The sequence below is a fragment of the Protopterus annectens genome, chromosome 14.part0, assembly GCF_019279795.1.
Source record: "Protopterus annectens isolate FY-2018-M chromosome 14.part0, PAN1.0, whole genome shotgun sequence".
Taxonomy (NCBI): Eukaryota; Metazoa; Chordata; order Ceratodontiformes; family Protopteridae; genus Protopterus; species Protopterus annectens.
In genome coordinates this window covers 25,687,973-25,710,229 of record NC_056748.1, presented here as the reverse complement: position 1 = coordinate 25,710,229, position 22,257 = coordinate 25,687,973, and the positions used below count along the sequence as shown (strand labels likewise).

Below are 22,257 nucleotides of genomic sequence, written 5' to 3'. Positions count from 1 at the left end.
CCCCACCAAGCAGTGGTCCTTTCCTGCTCCCACCAGGTCATTTCAGCCTAGACCCCGCAGAAACAGACCCTGCAGACAGCAGCCATAGGGAATGCAGAGCTATAAACACTGGCCTACCTCCACTTCAAAAACAGGGAGTTCTAAGCCATCCCCTTATAGTAAGAACTCACAATGACTCTTCTCCCCCACCCCCTCCCTCTGCCCACCTTCACTTACCCCTAGGAGGAAAACTCTCCTTTCGTGCAAGCACCTGGGCCACCATTACCAACGACCGCTGGGTTCTCAACATAGTGTCCCAGGATACAAATTTTCTTTCCACACCCTTCCAACTCCACAAAAGGGTTCCCAGACCTACCTCCAAACCAGTGGGCAGAGGCACAAAAGTATGTCCTTTCCCTGCTCTATATGAGGGCAATAGAGCACATTCCTGCAGAACAGAAAGGCCAAAGCTTCAACTCCAGACTCTTTCTGGTACCCAGAAAAGAGGGCACCTGGCACCCCATCCTCGATCTATCCATTCTAAACACCTTCCTGGTGATACCAAAGTTCAAAATGCTAACCCTCCAGCAGCTGCTACCCATGTTCTCCAAGGTTGCTTGGCTAGCCACCCTAGACCTAAAAGAGGCCTACCTCCACATTCCTATTAGGGAATCGTGCAGGAAACATCTCTGTTTCAGGGCAGGATCTCTGCACTTCCCTTTGGCTTATCTACTGCTCCCAATGTTTTCACAAAATGTCTGGCTCCCGCCATTGCCTTTTGCAGACAAAGGAATATCCAGATTTACCCATACTTGGACGACTACCTAATTCAGGCAGACAGCCAGGAAAAGCTGCTCAAGCACCTGGCCTTTGTAAAGTCCCTACTAACCTCCCTAGGGTACACAATCAACGAAAAGAAATCCAAACAGGTACCTACCCAAAGGATTATATTCCTGGAAGCAAGCCTGGACACATCATCCCAGATGGCATTCCTTACACCAGAAAAGCAAACTTTCCTGGTAGCCTACTACTCTCAACTAGCCACCAGACCCCAGTTATCTGCAAGGAAAATCCTACAAGCTCTGGGGTTCATGTCATCTTGCATTCTACTCGTTCCATATGCCAGACTGCATATGAGTAAACTTCAGTGGTACCTAAAAAGCCTTTAGTGTCAACACTCTCAAGACCTGGAGACTCTTATACCCATCATACCTTGCCTCAGAAAAAGATTTTCTTTGGTGGAGAACAGCATGCTCCCACAACAAGGGACTACCCCCCCACCGCTCCCCTGACCCTCACCACAGATGCATCAGACTATGCCTGGGGTGCACACCTGGACGGCAGGAGCAGACAGGGCCATTGGAGCCCACAGCAAATCCATCTGCACATCACGCCTTGACAGCTTTCAAGCCCTTTCTCTCCCCAGGGGCTGTCCTGATCAAAACAGACACCACCACTGTGATGTGGTATATCAACAAGCAGGGAGGGACTCGCTCCTACTCTCTATGCAGGTTGGCCATGACCATTTGGCACACAACCTCTGCCATGCAACTCCACCTGTTAGCACAATTCCCACCAGGTTCTCAGAACTCTGTGGCAGACCACTTAAGCAGAAATCTTCTGGACCCACACAAGTGGCAGCTCGACAAAAGAACCTTCACCCTAATAACTCAGAAATGGGGGACCCCAAATGTTGACCTCTTTGCCTCCCACACCATCCATCAGCTCAGCAAGTTCTGCACCATGGAGCATGACTGTATGGCTTGGAAAGTGGATGCCCTGTCCTTCCCCTGGATCAGTCTATCGGTCTATGCCTTTCCTCCACTACTTCTCATCCCCAGGGTACTGCTCAAAATAAAGGAGGAAAAACCAAGGACAATTCTTATTGCACCAGTCTGGCCTCGCCAGCACTGGTACCCACTGCTGTGCAGCCTGTCCCTGCTGCCACCATGGTATCTCACTCGGATGCCAACCCTCCTGACCCAGAGGGAAGGATAATTCATGCATTCCTAATTGCAAACTCTCAGTTTGGCAGCTTGGCTTATTCCGTAACCCCCGATCAATCTGCCAACCTCCGTAAACAGGTTCTAGATGTTATACGTGAGGCCAGACATCCTAGCACTAGAAAGTCTTATGCTGACAAATGGAAAAGGTTCTGCACCTGGATTCAGGCTAAGGGAGCCAATACGATACAGCCCTCCCTCTCTCTCTCTCCTCCTGGATTACTTAGCTGACCTGCTACACAGTGGTCTGTCTTTTTCCTCTATTAAAATTCATGCCTTTGCTATCTCTGCTTATTTCCCTACTGAGCAGCCCTTTCTCACACACCCTCTGATCAAACAGTTCTTAAGGGGCTAGCAACTTGAGGCCACCCTTAAAGAGCACCAACTCCAGCTTGGGACCTTAACTTTGTGTTGGAAAAGCTCACCCTGCCCCCCCTTCGAACCAGCCTCTTCAGCAGAGCTAAAATTTCTCTCCTGGAAGACCGCTTTCCTTCTGGCCACCACTTCAGCCAGTATTCTCCGAGCTGCAAGCAGTCATGGCTGTGGAACCCATCATCTTCCATGCTGACAGGGTATCCCTCAGGACTAACCCATCCTTCACGCCCATGGTGGTCTCCAGTGTGGCTCTCAACCAATCCATTCATTTGCCCATCTTTTTCCGTAACCCACAGAACAAGGGGGAAAGGATCCTGCACTCCCTAGATGTGCACAGACAGCTCAGGGGCAGAGGGCAAAGCCATCTCCAAACAAACCATTTCCAAATGGATAACACTCTGCATCCATTTCTGCTACAATCAACATGGAAAGCCTTCCCAAGGGGTTCAGGACTCACTCCACCAGAGCAGCCTCCACCTCTGCAGCTTTCCTCAGAGGTGTCCCCACCAGGGACATCCTGGAGGCTGCCACCTGGACATCTGTTCATACCTTTACCAAACATTACCACCTGCCTATCTTCTCCAAATCCAGGGCAGGGTTTGCCTCTGCAGTGTTGCAGGGCATCCTAGCCAGCCCCTAGTTTCCTTGACTGCCTCCACCCATTTCCTCAGCTTTGGGAATCAACCCAAATGTGATGACTGCAGCATTGAAACACGAAGAACACAGTACAGTTGTGTACACTTACCATAAATGTAGATGTTTGAGTGTATTCCCTGTTGCAGTCCTGGTTTCCCTCCCTCCATCCCCCCTCTTTTTTCTTCTCTTTCCCTGCAAGGGACATATTGGTATTTACTTTCTACTGGTGGGGTTTTTCCACCAGAACCTGGCTTCCACTTGGGGGCTCCTGACTGGTTAGAGCAAGAAAAACTGATGTAATGTCATCGGCTGCCTTATTTTATACTACTGACGACCTGACGTCAGTCCTGAAGTGACAGCAACTGACGCAGAAATACTAAGCTTCTGGTATTCGGGCCGGCCGAGGGCTACCCTGGCAAGGATAACCCAAATGTGATGACTGCAACAGTGAATACACTCGAACATCTACATTTATGGTAAGTGTACACAAATGTACTTTCCACTAGTGCTTTGGCTGAGCTGAGTTTAAAGAGGAAGGTGAGTAAGCCAAAACCTGAATTCTCTTCATTTGTGCCTTCCACCTTCAAAGTTCCCCTTAAGGTCAGTGAATAGCCGGTGGTGCGTTCAGAGGTCAGGTCCATTCCTTCAGCGGGTACCCCTGGGGAAGTTTCCAAGGGTGCAGATCCTAGCATATCAGAGGCTATGCAGACATCCATTTCAGTTGACATGGGGGAACAGTGACTTGCTTTGCTGGAGGACTCTGGTGATGCTTCTGAACATTAGGACTACATCCGGCTCCTCTTCCTTGTCTGCTGTCTCGGAAAGACATGTTAAAAAGAAGCAAAAGACCAAACATCCAAATATGCCTTCCACTCCTCCGTTTGATTGGGATACTTTCTCACAGGGTCTTATTAAGGCCTTGATGGCTTTGAGGCCTCCTTCTTCTCTCCCTATTCCTGCCTTCACTTCTCCACTGTAGGCTTCTTAGCCTCAGGTGTTTCCTCTGTGCAGGCTACAGAGTCCCAGGCCCTTTCTTCTGAATCTGAGGATTTCTTGTTTGATGAAGACTCCCTTGCATATTCCACCCACTCCATTGGAATATGTTTTCGTGAGGAGACGTCTAATAGAGGAGATTTTCCTGTGGAAGAACTTTCTTTTGGGGAAACTATAAATAAGATGCGCACATTTTTCAAATGGGATTGTTCCCAGATTTTTGAAGAGCAAAAATTTTGTGATCAGCTTCAAATGGAGGTGTCCCTGCACCCCCGGCTGTTCTTCCTGTTCTTTTAGCATTCCTGGATGCTTGTGCATCATCTTATAAAGCCCCTGCTCCCCAGGTTCCTGCTCCAAGAGACCTGATAAATTTTATAGTCCCTGATGACACTAAGTTTCTGTATAAATACCCCTCAGCTGACCCAGTTGTGGTCTCCATTGTCTCTGATAAAACATTTTGCTTATCTCCTTCTGCTAAGTTCCTTCCCTCTGATAAAGAAAGATTCTTGAGAGAGTGGGTAAGAAGCTTTACACTTAGTCCACCTTTGCTGTTAGCGACATTAATTGCCAGACACACATTTTCCAGATATTCTTTGGCTTTGCTTTCTCAGGCATCTCAGGCCTTGGCCCAGCTACCAGACCCAGGTTAAATCTCAGGTTCTTTCTCTTTTGTCTGCATCTTCTCAGGAGCTAGACATTCAATTAAGTGCAGCTGTGATGCTGTGGAGGCATCTTCTAGGGCTGCTGTTTTTGCATCTGTCCTTAGAAAACATTCTTGGTTGAGGCTTCAATCTTTACCTGATGACATAAAGGCCAAGTTATTTGATCCTCCTCTAGATAAGTCTGCCCTTTTTGGTTCAGCTGCTGCAAAATTCTTTAAATCTCTGCAGTGAAAAGGTAAAGAACTCCAAGCTTTAAAATGCTTGTATCCCCAGTTCCCAAATTCCATAGGAATTTTCCTGTAAAGACATCCCTTGTTAGGAGGCCTGCTTGATCTTCCTCTGCTTCTACTTTTGGTACTAGGTCTAAGAAGTCTTCTAGGAGACCTCCTCAGTCAAAATCTGCTGCTCCTCTTCCTCATTCTCAGCAGCCCTTTCAGGCCAGATTCAGCTGTCTGCGACAACCACTCTCTTCTTCCAAGTCACACACCACTCTCCCTTCGCCTTTCTCTTTCCTTTCCAGCCTGGATGGGGATCACTTAGTTCTGTCATCCAAAAAGGGTACTTTATGACTTGGAAGACTCTCCCTCCTTTCCTGGGGATTCCTCAACTTCCTGTCAACTTTATCTGTTCCCTCAGCTATTAGCTCAATTTCTTTCTCAAGACACCATTCAGACTGTTCCTCTAGAGCAAAGAGGAAAGGGGTTTTACTCCAGAATGTTTCTAGTTCCAAGAAGGGATGGTCCTTGGAGACCCATTCTAGATCTCTACCACTTAAATACTTTCTTGGAAGTGCCTTCCTTTCGAATGTTGTCACTGCAAACACTTTTTCCCCTGATCTCTCCTCAGTCCTTCATGGCTTCTGTGGAGCTCAAAGATGCTTACCTGCATATTCCCATTCACCCTTAATATAAGAAATTCTTAATGTTTCTCGGTGGGCTCTTTGCGCTTTCAGTTTTCTTCTTTGCTTTTGGTCTTTCCACTGCCCCAAGGGTATTCACAAATTGCCTGGCTCTGGCCATTGTCTTCCTGAGGGTCCAAGGGTTCAAGTTTACCCCTATTTTTTCTTCTTTTCTGTCTAACCATTCAGATCAATTGAAACAAAACCTTGTGCAAGGCATTCTTTTTCTTCAAGGCTTAGAGTTTAGAATAAATTTAAAAAAATCCAGTCTGACTCCATTTCAAGTTCTCATTTTATTAGGGTACAGGTTCAGGACAGATATGATGGTTTACTTCTGTACAGACCAGGTTCTCTCTCCCATAACCTTCATGGAGAGCCCTCTACCTCTTCCTTCTATTTCGGCCAGGTGGCTTCCACGATTGCCATGCTGCCTTTTGCAAAGCTACACATGAGGAAATTTCAGTGGTTTCTAATGACAACGTGGTCTCAGCATGCTCATCCTTTAGATGTCTTGGTCCTTCTTTTCCCTTGCCTGAAAACATAGCTCCATTTGTGGATTCAGCAGCTCTCTCAGAATACAGGTCTTCCTCTTCTACCCTAATCTTCACAACAACTTTTCACAAATGCCTCAGATATAGGTTGGGGAGTAACCTTTGCTTCCAGACAGGTTCAGGGTCTTTGGTCCCCTTCTCAGCAGAGGGAGCACATCAGCATCTGAGAGATGAAGGCTTTGATTCTGGATATGCAAACATTTCATCCTCTTTTCTTACCAGGTCCTCTGAAGATTTTTACAGACAATACCACTGTCCTCTGGTACATTAACAATCAAGGGGGCACCAAATCATACCTTCTTTGCCAGTTAGCCCTCAAGGCATGGGAATTGGCAATCCAATACAAAGTAACCCTGCAAGCTGTGTACCTACCCTCAGCTCAGAATTCAGTGACGGATGCATTACCCAGATCTATGACACAATCCCACAAGTGGATGTTCCACAGGGATGTGTTCCTAGCTCTAGTTCAGTGGTGCTGTACTCCACATCTGGACCTCTTTGCCTCACCCTCTAAACAGACAACTTCCTCAATTTTGTGCCAGGGTTCCTCACCCTCCTACTTGGAAGGTGGATGCCTTGTCTTTCTCATGGAAGGGGATGTTTCTTTATGCATCCCCCCTTCCGTCTCATTCATAAAATCCTGTTGAAAATTCAGCAGGACAAACCAAAAATCTTGCTGGTGACTCCCTTTTTGTCAAGACAGCATTGGTCTCCTCTTCTTCTGCAGTTAGCCAAGGGCCATCACCACAAGTTGCCTCACTGGTTGCACCTACTCACACAGGACAAGGGATCCTTAATCCATCCACATTTGTCAACTCTACAGCTGATCTTGTTGGGTGATCAACTTCTGATCCATTTTAGGCACCTTTTCTCACTGGACGTGCTTAGAGTTTTGCAGGAGGCCAGGAAGCCCAATACTAGGAAATCTTACATTTCTAAATGGAAAAGATTTTCTATCTAGTGCCATAAAAGAAGTCTAGATCCACTGTCTGTGGACATTCCAGTAGTGCTTTCTTACTTGTGTGAATTTCTTATACATGGCTTGTCATATTCCTCAGTGAAAGTCCACTGTTCTGCTGTTTCTGGTTGTTTGCCATTAATGCCTCCATTAGCTTTCAGACTGGAAGTTAAACTTTTTCTTAAAGACATCCTACATATCAAACCTCCCAGGAAACCTGTACCTCCTCCTTGGAATCACAGCTATGTCTTAGAGAGGCTCACCCTGGCTCCCTTTGAGCTTGCAGTCTCTCTGCTCCTGTAAAGATTTGCACTTAATGGTGCTTCTGGTAGCCTTGACTTCTGCTAGGAGGGTCTCTGAAATTCACTCTTTGATGGCATCCTCTCCATTTTTGGTCTTCCACAAGGATAAAGTGTCTTTGAGAACTAACCCTTCTTTCATGCCTAAAGTGATGAATGAGTTCTCTTAATCAGTCCATTCAGCTGCCCACCATTTTTCCTTCTCCTCAATCCTCAAGTGAAAGGATTTTATGTACTTTAGATGTACGTAGGCAACTCAGATTTTACCTGGACAAAACAAAATGTATAAGGAAGTCCGATCAACTTTTTGTGTCTTTTCATCCCAGAGCTCTGGGTTCACCTGTTTCCAAACTATTTCTTCTTGGATTTGTAAAGCTATTGTGTTTTACTATAATTTTCATGGGAAATCTCTACCATCTTTTGTCAGAGCCCATTTCACTAGATCTGTTGCTTCATCAAGGGCTTTCTTTAAAAGAATAGATGCCAATTTCATTTTGGAAACTGCTACTTACAAGTTGGATACTATCTCTAGGTCCAGGACAGGAATTGCTAGAGTGATTCTGCATGGATTTGTGGAAAATGCTTCCTCGACTCTCCCCACCTCCCCTGGGTTCATAGGTAGGTACTAGGCTATTGGCCCTAGGGCCTATATAAGCCTAGCCAAAAAGGTACCCTGGCTTTCGCCACCCAAGAAAATTATTTTTCTGTGCCCCTGTCAAGCAAAGCCATAAAGATGATCCCTGGGTTGAATTTCCTATTTCCCATCCAATCAAGATTTTTCTTGAAGAGTACTAATGAGGAGCTTTGTTTGATATAGATAGGTAGTTTGTTCCAGAGTATGGGAAGTCTCTGGGACAGGAAACTATCCCTCCAGCATGTTCTGTTTATTGTAGTGATAAGGTTTAGGTCCCTAGAGCATGTAGCTCAAAAGGGTTGGGATTTTCTTCAAGTGGAGCATGTCCAACAGCTCTGGGTTTAACATAGCTTTGTATGTTAGGCAGAGATCATCTCTGAGTAGGTGATATGCGACAAGAGTACAGCTGGAGTTTTTTGAGACGGTCTGCATAGGGCATCTGTTTGAGGCCGGTAATCCTCTTTGTGAGGTATTTCTGCTGCCTTTCCAGTTGTAGATATCTTGTGAGGTACGTACCAAAAGGGGAGTTGTACTCTATAATGGGTCTAATGAGTAACGAGTAGAGGGGAAAAATTACCTCTCTTTCCTGGATGAGAAACCTTTTGTGATGAGGTGTGTCACGTAGAAGTATTTCCTGACTACTGTGGCAATGTGATTATCAAAGGAGAGACTACTGTCCACCTGTGCCCCAAGGTCTCTTATCACACTTTCGGTGATAAGTAGACTACCACCTATTTGGTAGCTTATGGGTGCAGAGATTTTACCAAAGGGAATGGCAATGCACTTTTTGGCACTGAGCTTGAGGCCATGGCTTTGACACCAGGCATCTGTCTCAGTGAGGCCCTTTTGTAGGATGTCCACATCATTAGGAGTTTCAGTTATGGCTCCTAGTTTGCAGTCATCTGTAAACTTCATTAGCCAAAGACCTTCTATGTTTGCCTGTACTTCAGAACAGTAGATGCCAAACAGGAGAGGACCCAGGACTGAACCCTGTGGTACTCCACTTGTCAGTGGTCTGAAGTCGGATTTGGAGTCTGCTACTTTCACAGTTTGGGTTCTGTCAGTGAGCCATTTGGCAACCCATCTTGTGACATAGGGATTTATACCTAGTTATTGAGTTTATCTATAATTCCAGAGTGGGGGATGTTGTCAAAGCCTTGGCGAGATCTAGATAGGCTGTGTGAACCACCTTACCCTCGTCTACGGCTTTGGTGACTGCTTCAAAGATGTTTATCAGGTTTAGGAGACATGATCTGCCTTTTACAAACCCGAACCGGGTGGGGTCCAGAGTTTGGAGATTGCCAATGTCTTTGTTTATAATTTCCATGATGATACGTTCCATGGCCTTACAGACCAGGCTCGTTAGGCTAATGGGGCGGTAGTTCCCTGGGTCCGTAGTGGCTCCCCCTTTTCAGCTTGAGCACTGTCCCATATGTAAAGAATACTGCAACATTGAATAGAAGGACATAGAATAGTTGTGTAAAATCTTACTATAACCGTAGATATCCTTCTGTTCTATGTTGCAGTATTCTGTCCCTCCTGACTTTCCCCCTTCAACTTGTTACTTCCTGGGATGACTCCTGGTTTGCCTTAGGATTGTTGTTCCTCATGGGGCTAACTTGTTCTGAGGATGATACGTGCAGATATCCCTTTTGTGGCTGAAGTTGTTAGAGCCTACATACGATGTCCCACGTACTGGGAGTGGCTGTAAGCTTTTGTATACAGGCTGGATGTCTGGTCGATGGGTGGAATACAACCCATATGTAAAAAATACTGCAACACAGAAGAGAAGGACGTCTATGGTTATGGTAAGACTTTTCGCTATTCTCTCTATATTGAATATTATTTCATAAAGAGGGATGTTTTTCTTTAAAAACCTGTGATGAGCCCTGCTTAGTGATCTCATTCAGGACAGCATGGAGAGTTAAGATATGCTGAGCTGTATGAGATAGTGTGGAGGGGCTTTATTGCTGTCATGACTAGACAGTCTTGAATAATGAGTACTAACCACTGACTCATTAAGGATTGAAGATACGTCTAAGAATTAGTGCATAGTTTGTAACTTTGTCAGTTGGGTCCTAGAGTGTACAGCATAGCAGCAGTTTGTACATTAAATCCCTATGTGTCTCCATCATTTTCACTAATCATTCTGCGACAAGTACATCTTGAAATAAAACCTAATCAAATTAAAGAAACAAATCCATCATAGATCATTTCACAAATATGTGTATGGTAGAGAGGAGAGAGGAGTTTTACTGTATTTCAGTTTAAAAGGATTTATAAAGCTTTACATTGACCAAGACTGGCTCTAGTGGTTGGTTGTTTGAATTTGTGCTTTTGTAGCATGCAGTAATTTAGCAAAAATATTGAATCCATTCAAAAAAGACTATTTAAAAAAAAAAAAAAAAAAAAAAAATATATATATATATATATATATATATATGCATATATATCAATAGGTGTAGGTAGTTATATATAATATTTTTTAACAGAAGCATCATAGAACAAGTGAAAAGGGAGGAAATTAAGAAGTCTTATATGCTGTTAATCATTAATATTACACTGACCTAGGTATGCCCAAACCAGAGACCCTGTAAATTCCAAATCTACCAGTGTTAAAAGGATATCAACATCTGGAATACTGAAGATCAAAACTCAGAGTTTTCACTTGATTATGTCAAAGAAAAAAATGGACATTACAGCCCCCTTTATAGAGTGGTTGATGGTGATGTATGTTGGATAAGCTGAGAGTCTAGTTAATAATTTTAGAAATTTGGCACGTGTATGGGGCTGGTTATGTGAAAGTGAGACAGGCTTCACCGTACAGAGTTGTTAAACATATTGACATGAAACTGTATGAAATCTGAGAGCAGGACAATGGACCAGGGCAAATGTTACAAGATGTACTTTGAGATTACCTGTGAACACAGGTATTAGTAGCTTAAGTGCTGTACATTTGTACCTCCATCATTCCAGTTTTATTTTGGCTGTTTTGTAATATAAACCTTTGTAAACTTTTTTTACTAAGGATCTGCTGATGTGAATGAACATTATCCCTTGGCGACATCACAACTGAGAGAGCATTCTGATGCATCCGTACATTTAAGTGAATGTACCTCCTCACATGCCCAGTGGTACATCCATTAAAATCTATGGATACATTCCCACTCAGTGCTTGCATTGACCTCTTCCAGCTGATAAGGTCACTAAAGGTTATTGGAAGATCTGGTGGCGTCAGCTGAGGAAAAAGTGTTTTTTATGAAGGAATTTATGTAAAAACATGCAACATGTATTTACAGTAATAGAACATGCATCAGGGTGTAATAGAAACTACATGCCATGGTGCAAAGGTAAGTGGAAAAAAACAATGAAGAAACACTTAAAGGGCATATTTTTTCAAGTTAAAAACTGTTGATTTATTCAGGAGAATGTTGTGGAAAAGAAAGAAAATCACCACCACTTGGTTTTAAGATATAATTAATTCATTTTCCCAAGTTTGGACGGATTATTTGGCGTTTTAATTGTGCTACTAAATAGTTTCTTCTTTTATAAGACACACTTATGTGATTCTTTATCCATTTCAAAGCACATAAGGCAATTTGTTAGCTTTAAATGATAAACTGACCTGAGTGACATTTGTGATGCATCGATCATTTCAAACCAGACACTTGCATATGGTGACCATATTTAAGGTATTTAGAAATATGGAATTATGGTAATAAAGGGCATCATCTGAAGACATTTTGTGAAGCAAGCACTAGTGGCCGCAGTACAGAACAGTCGCGTTCACATTTTTGATGGGGTTTTTTTTCCTGTAATACTGCAAACCAATTGTTAGGCCTCTTGTCACTTGAAAGTCTGCCAGAATGCCAGTGGCTGAAACTTTTTGTGGAGACAAGATCAGATCCAGCAGATGATCTTGGTTTGAAAAGTAGCCCAGGCTGTGGAGGAGGGGGAGGAGGAGTGACAAAACAGTCCATGCTTGCCTCTTTCATAGGAAAATGAGAGGGGATGCTGGAGATGTGCCTCAGAAGCATGATGAGATGTGGCTGTTAGATTGTAAGGTGGGTTGGCAAATGAGGGGATCATCACTTTATAATTTGGGGTGGCTTTGTCATGGTGCTGTTGTCCGTAGTGCATATTCACCTTCTGATGTAAACCCAGCATGTTGTCAGAGAGGTAGGGCTTAAGCCAGGAATCCTATGGTAGCATGAATGATGCTGTGATCTCGAAGCACTGCTGTCTTCTCTGTGTCCTCCAGCCTTGTGAAAAATTATCCTGTCTCAGTAGAGCTGGGGCTCCACATCTTTAGTCATAGGAAAATAGGGTGGGTTAGGAAGTTCAGAGATAAGATATGCTCTGCATGTCTGACAATTTATTGATTGCAATTATTACTTTAGTCATTTGTGAAAGTTTAGTTATTTTAAAATTAAACTTTCAAGCCTGCATTCGTCACCCATTATAACAAGCTCAGTCTCACTTGTAACATTAGAACTAGGACACTACTGTAAAAACTTCACCCTTAGACTCAACAATAGTCAAGTGGGTCATAAATGCAGACAGTATAAGCAAGCCTAATTTGAGTCATTGGAATAGTTTCTTTTAAACTCTGAAAGGGTTTCATGTTTGAAAAAGAAAAGCGGTTAAAGATGGAACAAAAGGTACAGCTACATCACCACCATACTCGGAGGCATAGCTGGCTTTTGTAGTGCTTGGGGCAAAGCCCCATAGTGCTGCCCCACCTTCTCTGTTCTTCTTTTGGAGAGAGGAAAAAAGGTCTGCTGCTTGTACTGGCACTCATACTATGCAGGTAGCCAAATGCACAACACCCCTTCCTCCAGCCCTTCAGTGGAAGAACAAAAAAAAATGACCCAAGTTCTCTGAATGAGAGACTGAATTTATAAGTAAACCAGAATAAGATTGCAGATATATCTTACTGTATTTTAGAGAACTGTTTGATGTGGTGTCACACAAAAGATTAATGTGGATATTAAACAGCCTTCAAGTGTATATTAAGATATCCTAAATCCCACAAAAGGTGCACAGCTTTCCTTTGATTCCTTTCCTCACTGACTTCCAATATATCAGTGTAAAGCCATTGATTGCCATCACATTGAGCACATTTGTACTGATGTAGTGCAAGACTATTAAAAAAAAAAGTCCATGACGTGGAGGCTGGTGCCCCGAAATGCAGTAGCCAACCATCCACCTAGATCCTGTTTCTGCCTCCCACACCTCCCCCTCCATAGCTGAGGGGCAATTAAAAAAAGGGGGGGGGTACAATCAGGTACCTGGGCTCATGAAATGCAGGAGTCAGTCAGTTTTTCTGCACCCTGCCTCCGACCCTTCTTCCTCAGATTTTAGTAGGGGGAGGAAAAAGAAAAGACTTTTATTTTAAACTGTAGCACATTGCGTGCTGCAAATGTAACAAGTAGTTGCTACAGTTTATACACCACATGGAATGCTACAGTACTCAATTTTTCTTTTTCTTTGTTCATTTAAACTGTAGCAAACTGCTTGTTACATTTTTAGCAAGCAGTTGCTACAGTTTATACTCTGCATGGAGCAGTACACTGCTCAGTATTTTTTTTAATCTTTTTTGCCTTTTAAACTGTATGCTACAGTTTAGACCACAAAGAGAATGCTACAGCACTAAGGTTTGACCCTAAATGCAATGCAGTCTTTTAAAAGAGGATCGGTCTGTGATGTCCTATTGTGCCCTTAACACTTTGTGCCAGGACAGTAGCCGCCTTCACCCTGCCCTAGCTGCTCCACTGGCCATAGTCCTTAATGGTTTTGGTTAGCATTAATATGTTATAAACTTGTGACCTTATACCAGCATAACAGATAACCATAACTCAGTTATGTTTCTGAGAGAAATGGTATATTATTATAAGACAGATTAGCTGTCATCACTGTCTCTCTTTATTTTATTTATTTATTTATTTACATTTGTTGACCGGGCTAGTCTAGCTGGATACATATCCCTTTTCAGTAGAGGCCTGTGGAGAAAAGCTCCAACATGAGTAAATTAATGCATTCAAAATATTCTAAAAAAGACCAGTTTCACATTACAAAATAAGTGTTAAGGGCACAATAGGACATCACATACCGATCCTCTTATTCCTGAGGTGCCTGATTTTACTACATAGTGTTAACAGTTGGGCATGTAACAGATCAAACATAATAGATGGTTCTTTTGTAAGTGTTTCCAGATATTGAAATAATGTGGAAAGGAATAGAATGTATTGGCAGTAATATTTATGATTTCCTTAAGAAGGAAGGGCATGTCCAGATGAGATTTTAGAATAGCTTGTTCATCGATCAAAATGTATAAAGCAGCATGTTATGTTAAAGTTAGGTGCTTTTGTTATAGCTATTGATTTCTGCGTCATTATAGTGTAAGGTTTCACATTTGTGTTGCCTGTTACTGGAATATGCTAACAGCTAGATTTCAGTTAACAGAACATAGGCAAGTGTAATCAAATGGTTAATCCCATGCAAAGATTTGAGCTATGACATCACATCATTTTGTTGGTTAGCCAAAGATAGTGATTGGCTGGTTAGAAGAGGATGAGGTATGGTCTTGTATATAAAGCACACTAGCTTGAGGAAAAAGGGTATGGGCATATTTTTGTTTTCCTGTTAGTCATTACAGTGATCAGTGTTGGTTTGAGGGGTGTTTGTGAATGACTGTGGCAACTGTATATATGTGGGCAGTATTTCTGCATTTTTTTTTTTTTTTTTTTTTTTAGTCACAAAAATGATCACTCAAAGCAGCATTCTTTAATTGAGGGTGGGGTATTCATGAATGACAGCTGCTACCTGCATTTTTATTTGGAACAGGGTCTTATCTTTGGAGATGTTTTCCCTCTGGCATGGATTGTTATGTTTAATGTAGGACACCAGATTTCTACCATATTTGTGCATACATTGAAAACTCATTTTTAAAGCATTTTTTTGCATGACTTTTTCAACTTATACAAATGTATATTGTACTTTTCTAAAAACATTTTTCTTTATTGTAAAGATGTACATTTTTAAGCTTTTTTTTTTTGGAGGGGGTTAGTGTTTGGAGAAAGATACATTTTCTAAGGCGAAATGGGCAAGTGGAGGCAACATGAAGTTTGAGAACACATTAAGAATTTCTGGCTGTACCTTTGCTTATGTGAGAATACGTACTACATATTCAGCATAACTTCTGTTGCTGCATATTTTTCAGTTACCTTGTATCTTTTAGTAGAGTTTGTCTTGCCAGATTTCTTTATAAAGGGACCTTAGCCCAGTGAGACTGTACTAGTCAATTGAGTGCATGTTTTTAAGTATTGAATTGCTTTTAGAAAATTGTAATAGTGTTAAAATGTGATAACTTATGAATGATAATTTCATTTCCAGACACCAATTATTGGGCACAAGTATGGTGATCAGCATAGTGCTGCTGGGAGAGATGGAAAACCTAAAGTCATAGCTGTCACTCGGAGCACCTCTTCTACCTCTTCGGGATCCAACTCTAATGCTCTAGTGCCTGTTAGCTGGAAAAGGCCACAGTTATCACAGGTGCAGTAGTATAGCATGAAGAAGAATGTTCTAGTGCAAAATTGTTTAAACGATGCTTGTTTCAGAGGATGCTGTGTGCATGTCTGCAAGATGCATTTATAGATATTTACACTTTATAGCTGCATTGTAAAGTCCTTTTTCCCACTTCCAATCTATATGTCTTTAGAAATGAAGAATTAGTAGAATATCAGATAATATGACTTGCCAGTACCATGGTCTAGAGTGATAAAACCCTAAATGTGTGACAGAGACAACCCCAGGATTAATTAGTAGTTTGGGTCTCTGAGGAGCTGGAGGGGAGAGTGTAGGCAAGCCTGTCCTGGGAGGAGATTGTGCACTTGTGCTCACTGCACTTTTGATCTCCATTACTAGGTTAGGGCACTTTGTAGGATGCAATCCAAGGAGAGGCAGGAGGAGTGGCTGAGTTACCATAGAGGCAGAATGATGTGTCAGCACACTGTACCAGCCATCCATCCCCTGACATTGAGTGTGGATGTAACATAGAACACTCTTAGCAGAAGTATGACATCGCACCAAGGTCCATGATCTCACCAACCCCAGTGATGGGTTGGGGTTAGACCAGGGAGTGCTAAAGCAGACCTAGTAGAACTGGTGAATGAGAGAGAGAGACCTTGGGACCAAGTTGATGGCCAGCTCCCAGAGCCAGGAAAAAAATGACTGTTGCAAAGAATGTCAGAAAGTAAAGCAGTATCCAAAATGTTTTGCTTATGAAAGTCCAAGTCATTCTTGGTTCACAGCTTATGCTGCTGTTGTACTGAAACCTAGAAATGCTTGTAGATGAAGACTGTATGTGAAAGGAAGCATTTATTGTATAGTCCACACCTGTGTTTACCGTCTGATTCATCTTATTTGGGGCCTTCCACTACAGCTTACTTCTAGTCTCCACATCCTTTAATTGTGAATTTCATTGCAGTATCCCTCTTCCAGTAAAGTAATTTGTTCCTCGTTTTGCCTATTTCCTTCCCTCTCCCTGTGTCTCAGTAAATTTCTCCTTATGCTGCATATTCACAAAGCTTCTCAGTGTGACCACTCAGCCAAACAGGTCCGTCATTTTGACCCTAAACATTTCTCCAGTCTTTCTGCCCTTCTCGTGAGTTTTTTTTAACTCCACATTCATCTGTCTGATGCATTTTTCAGAATTTCATTTAATATGATTCTTTGTCTTCATTCTTACCTCACCCAGTGCACACTGTCCTCTCTCTCTGATGTTCTTTGTGTTTCACTGTTGCAGTCATTACATTTGGATTTTCTGCTTGCAGTAGCCCTCAGTCGGCCTGATTAACAAAGTCTTGAGTCCTGCGTCGGCTGCTGTCTCTTCTTCCATGACGTCAGGTCGTCAGGGGTATAAAACATGCAGCTGATGCCATTACATCAGTCTTTCTTGCCGTGCAGTGCCTGAAGCAGATGCAGTTTGCAAGTAACCGGTTGGCTGACTCCTGAAATTTTTGTTTTCAGGTTTCAGAACCGAAGTCTTCAACTAAAAGCCAAGTACCCCATTGGGGAAACTTTTTTCTTACTCTAAACCGATGTCAGTAAAAGTAAATAATTGCATTTCTTGTGGAAAGCAAATACCTCCTAAAGATTTTCATTCGTGCTGTATTCCTTGCCTAGGCCCTGACCACGACATACCTCGCTGTGGGTTTTGTGCCTTATTTAAACCAAGAACTATCCGTCAGTATATTTTCACTTCTAAATATTTTGGTGCTCGGTTCAGTTATCCAGATAAGTCTTCGGTAAGCCATCTGACTACCGACATTTCGAAAAAATGCAAAGGTAAAGACAGAGGCCGCCTAGGTCCAAAGCTGCCGATGACGATTCTCCTAAGCCAGTCATCAGTTTGCCAGTACTCGGTGAGGTACTTTCGCTGCCCCTGATACCCGCTATTTCAGATTCGCAGGCCTCTACTGAGACCCATTCGGAGTCCAGTATGCCACGAGATGCTTCAATTGTGGAACTTGCAGATATCTCTACATTGGATGGGTCCGGAACCGCTCTGCAGGCACCGGCTTCGGAGGGGGTATTCAGGCCTACTGACTTGCATATTAAACCAACGCCATCTTCTTCTTCAAGGCCTAAAACTTGAACCATGCCTAGAAAACTGACGTCCAGACCACATGGTCAGGCCTCTATGCCTAAAAAACAAATGATAACAATGGCTGAAGACCTTATTACTTTAATCAGGGGAAGCCAAACTTCCCCCTCTAAGAGGCCTAGGGCAGAGTTTGCTTGTGATACTTCTGACCCGGATTCTGAAATTTCTGTTTCCTCTGATGACCAGGATTTACCTTTATCTATCTATGAGGATTCTGATGCTGAGGGCTCTATTCCCTCTGTCCCCCCTCCCCCCGGAGGATTTCTCTTTTGGTGAAACCTTGCATACTCTTAGGGAGCATTTTCGTTGGGAAAGTCAGGATTTCTCTGATTCTAAAAATAGGCTTGAGGATTTCTTACTCCTACCCCAGCACAGGCCTTTAGCTATTCCTCCTCTACTATACATTGTTGACTATGCCTTTTTGGAATCTAGTTTGGCCTCTGACTCTTTACCTGCTGCTCCCAGAAAATGTGAGAGATGTTACAGGGTTCCTGACTCTCACAAGTTCCTTTTCAAAAATCCTACTGCGGATCCTGAGACCATTTCACAGGGTCCCAAGGGCATCAAAGCTACTACTGCCAAAAATACTCCCACCTCTAATAGAGACTCCAGGGCGCTGGATAGATAGGGTAAGAAGGTATACACTTCTGCAACTTTGGCCATTAGGACCTTAAACTGTCAGTTTCATATGTTAAAGTATCAGCAGCATATTATTGGATTGCTTAACCAGAAAATTATGTTGATTCCTGATTGTGCTGAAAATAAGGATTTACAGGATTTAATGCATTCTGCTGAGCAAGTTGGAAAACATACTTTGCAATGTGGTTTTGATTCACTAGAGGCATCTTGCAGGGCTGCTGTCACTGGGTCTGTACTTAGAAGGCGTGCTTGGCTTAAGGAGCAATCCTTGTTAGATCATGTTTAAGCTAAATTACTGGATGCTCCCTTAAATCAGGACTGCCTGTTTGGCAATAAGGCAGAAGTTCTTAAAAAGATGGAGGAAAAAGCTAAATCTATGCAAACTGTTAAAGATTTCTTAGAAGTACAACCTCCAAGATTTAGTAGGCATTGACCTTCTAAGAAATGGTCCTTTCCTGCCTCTTCCAGGCCTTCTCAGTCCAAACCCAGATCCAGCAGAACACCCAGTCTTCAGTCCCAGGGTACGCACAGGACTAAGCAGTGGGGGGCCCCCTCTTCCAAATCTGGGAGTAGTAAAACTCCCCCCTGTGGTAAACTGTCTCAATGACTTTATTTTAAAACTTCCAAACGCTTCTCAACTGACTGCCCCTTTGGAGGGAAAGATTGCCCTACATACAAAAAAACTGGGAGCTCATTACCCAGGACAAATGGGTTTTAAACATAGTGTCCCAAAGATGCAGATTTCACTTCCACACATTACCAACCCCAAACAGTTGGCCAGATCTTCCCCCAAATCAGTAGGCAGAGGCTCAAAAGCAAGTACTCTCTCTTTTAAGCATAAAGACTATTCAGACTGTACCAGAAGAGGAAAAGGGACAAGGTTTCTACTCAAGACTTTTCCTGGTACACAGAAAAGACAATTCATGGCGTTCTATCCTGGACCTGTCTAACACCTATTTGGTGATTCCAAAATTCAAGATGCTGACTGTTTACCAGTTGCTTCCTATGTTAGGAAAAGATATCTGGTTGGCAACACTCGATTTAAAGGAAGCATACCTGCACATCCCAATCAGAAAATCTTGCAGACGATACCTTCGCTTCAAAGCAGGCTTACATGCACTATCAGTTCTCTGCACTGTCCTTTGGCTTATCTACTGCGCCCAGGGTATTTACAAAGTGCCTAGCTCCAGTCATTGCATTTTGCAGGCAAAGAAATATTCAAATATACCCATACCTGGATGATTTTCTAACTCAGACAGAAAGCCAGGACATACTTTTGAATCATCTGGCCTTTGTACAAAGGGTGCTAACTTGTCTGGGGTATACCGTAAATGAAAAGAAATTGCACCTGGTAACCCTGTCAACAAATTATATTCCTGGGAACAAGCTTGAATACAACTTCCCAGATGGCTTTCCTCACGCCAGAGAAACAAATTCATTTGACAACCTACCTCAAACTAGTTGCAACAAAAACCCTTCTATCTGCAAGGCATACTGCAAGCTTTGGGGTTCATGGCCTTCTGCATTCTTCTAATTCCATATGCAAGACTGCATATGAGGAAACTACAGTGGTATCTAAAAAGCCTATGGTGTCAACCTTGCCTACGCCTAGAGTTTCTTTGGTGTGCAGAGGCTTGCCACAAAACAAGGGACTACCATTCACTCTACCCCCTGCCACCCAAACCCTAACAACAGATGCATCAGACTATGCATGGGGGGGCTCACCTGGCAGGGGAAGTGCATTCAGGGCAAATGGAACCCAAGTTAAATGCACCTGCATATCAATTAAAAAGAAATGTTAGCTGTACAGAATGCTCTGACAGCCTTCAAGGACCACATTCTTCCAGGACAATTAATGGTAAAGACGGACTACGTAACTGTTATGTGGTACATAAACAAGCAGGGGGTACCCATTTTTACCCCTCTGCAGACTAGCCATGGCATTGTGGAACACAGCCTTGAGCTGCCAAGTGCATCTACAAGCTCAATTCCTGCCAGGAATACTAAATACACTGGCAGATGGACTAAGCAGAAACCTCATGGACCCACACGAGTGGAAACTAGAACCAAAGATTGTCAACATGTTGACAAACAAATGGGGGAGCCCAGATATGGACCTGTTTGCCTCCCCCCCCCAGAACTACCAATTGGACAAATTTTGCACAAGGACTCCCCACAAACAAGCTTGGAAAGTGGATGCTCTGTCATTCAGCTGGAAAAACCTATCAGTTTGTTTTTCCTCCTCTGCCTCTCCTCTCCAAAGTACTGGTAATGATCAAACAGGACAAACCAAGGATGGTATTGATTGCACCAGACTGGCCACGCCAACACTGGTACCCCCTCTTGCGCAGTGTGTCACTGTTGGCCCCATGGCACCTGCCTCTGACCCCTACCCTGTTGTCTCAGCAGGAGAACCAGATTCTGCTCCCTCATCTTCAAACCCTGAACCTAGCAGCCTGGCTAATTACCTATCCCTCAGTAAACCAGTGATGGATATCATTTTAGAGGCAAGGAGGCCTAGTACTAGAAAATCTTATGCTGAAAAATGGAAAAGATTCTGTGCCTGAAACCAATCTCAAGGGATGAGCACAGTAGCGCCCAAGTTACCTCAGATTTTACAATACTTAACTGAGATGCTTCACAAGGGCCTTTCTTTTTCCTCCAAAATTAATGCCTCAGCCATTTCAGCTCATTATAGCACAGAACCTCCCCCTTCTCTCATCCACTGCTCAGGCAGTTCCTCAGAGGGGCCAAAAATTTAAGACCACCCAGGAGAGCACCAACTCCAGCCTGGGACCTTAACTTTGTATTGGAGAAACTCACTCTTCCTCCTTTCGAGCCAGCTGCTAGTGCAGATTTAAAATTCCTTTCTTGGAAAACAGCCTTCCTTTTAGCAATCACTTCAGCAAGAAGGGTATCTGAATTACAGGCCCTTATGGCAGTAGAGCCTTTCATCATCTTTCATGTGGACAGGGTGTCCCTCAGAACCAATCCCTCCTTCATGCCCAAGGTGGTATCCAGTGTGGCTCTCAATCAGTCCATTCCTTCGCCAACCTTCTTTCCTAATCCACAGAACAAAGGGGAACTGATACTGCACTCCTTAGATGTGCACAGACAACTTAGATTTTACTTGGACAGGACTAAACCTCAAAGGAAATCTGAACAACTGCTGGTGGCATTTGCTGCAGGGGAAGAGGGGAAGGCTATTTCAAAGCAAACCATTTCTAAATGGATAGGCCATTGCATTCATTTCTGCTATAAGCACCATGGAAAACCTATCCCACAGGGGATTAAGACACCATTCAACCAGGGCTGCATCTACCTATACAGCCTTTCTCAGAGGTGTCTCTACCAGGGACATCCTAGAAGCTGCTACTTGGAGTTCTCTACATACCTTCACCAAGCATTACCATTTGCAAATTTTCTCTAAATCCAGAGCTGGCTTTGCCACTGCAGTCTTGCAGGGTCTTATAGCTGGTCCTAATGCTGTCTAAATTCCTCCTCCCATCCTTAGCTTTGTGAATCTACCCAAATGTGATGACTACAACAGTGAAACACGAAGAACATAGTACATTTGTGTACATAGATGTTCGAGTGTATTCACTGTTGCAGTCCTGGTTACCCTCCCTCTAGCCCCCTGACTTTTCTGGCTATATCTCTACTCTCCTTTACTATGCTTAAAAGCTTTTTGGTGTATTTGCTTTTTTATTGGAGGTATATCCTTGTGTGTGTGTGTGTGTGTGTGTGTGTGTGTGTGTGTGTGTGTATATATATATATATATATATATATATATATATATATATATATATATATATATATATATATGATGTTCATCGTGCATACAGCTGCAGTACTCACAGATGGGGTTCTCTGCCGTCAGGCGGTCCCTCTGTCGGCCGAATTCCAAAGTCTTGGTCCGGCGTCGGTTGTTGTCGCTTTCTCTCCTGACGTCAGTGAGG

At 43.2% G+C, this 22,257-nt stretch overlaps 1 protein-coding gene across 1 annotated transcript in view; it reads left to right on the top strand.

The window, feature by feature from the left end:
- The window catches only part of FRYL (FRY like transcription coactivator), a 3,917,685-nt gene that overhangs the window by 3,266,063 nt on the left and 629,365 nt on the right, over positions 1 to 22,257 (top strand). Inside the window, exon 49 of the mRNA XM_044055727.1 lies at positions 15,384 to 15,545. Within this exon, the coding sequence (XP_043911662.1) occupies positions 15,384 to 15,545 (162 nt within the window). The remainder of the gene's footprint in view (positions 1 to 15,383; positions 15,546 to 22,257) is intronic.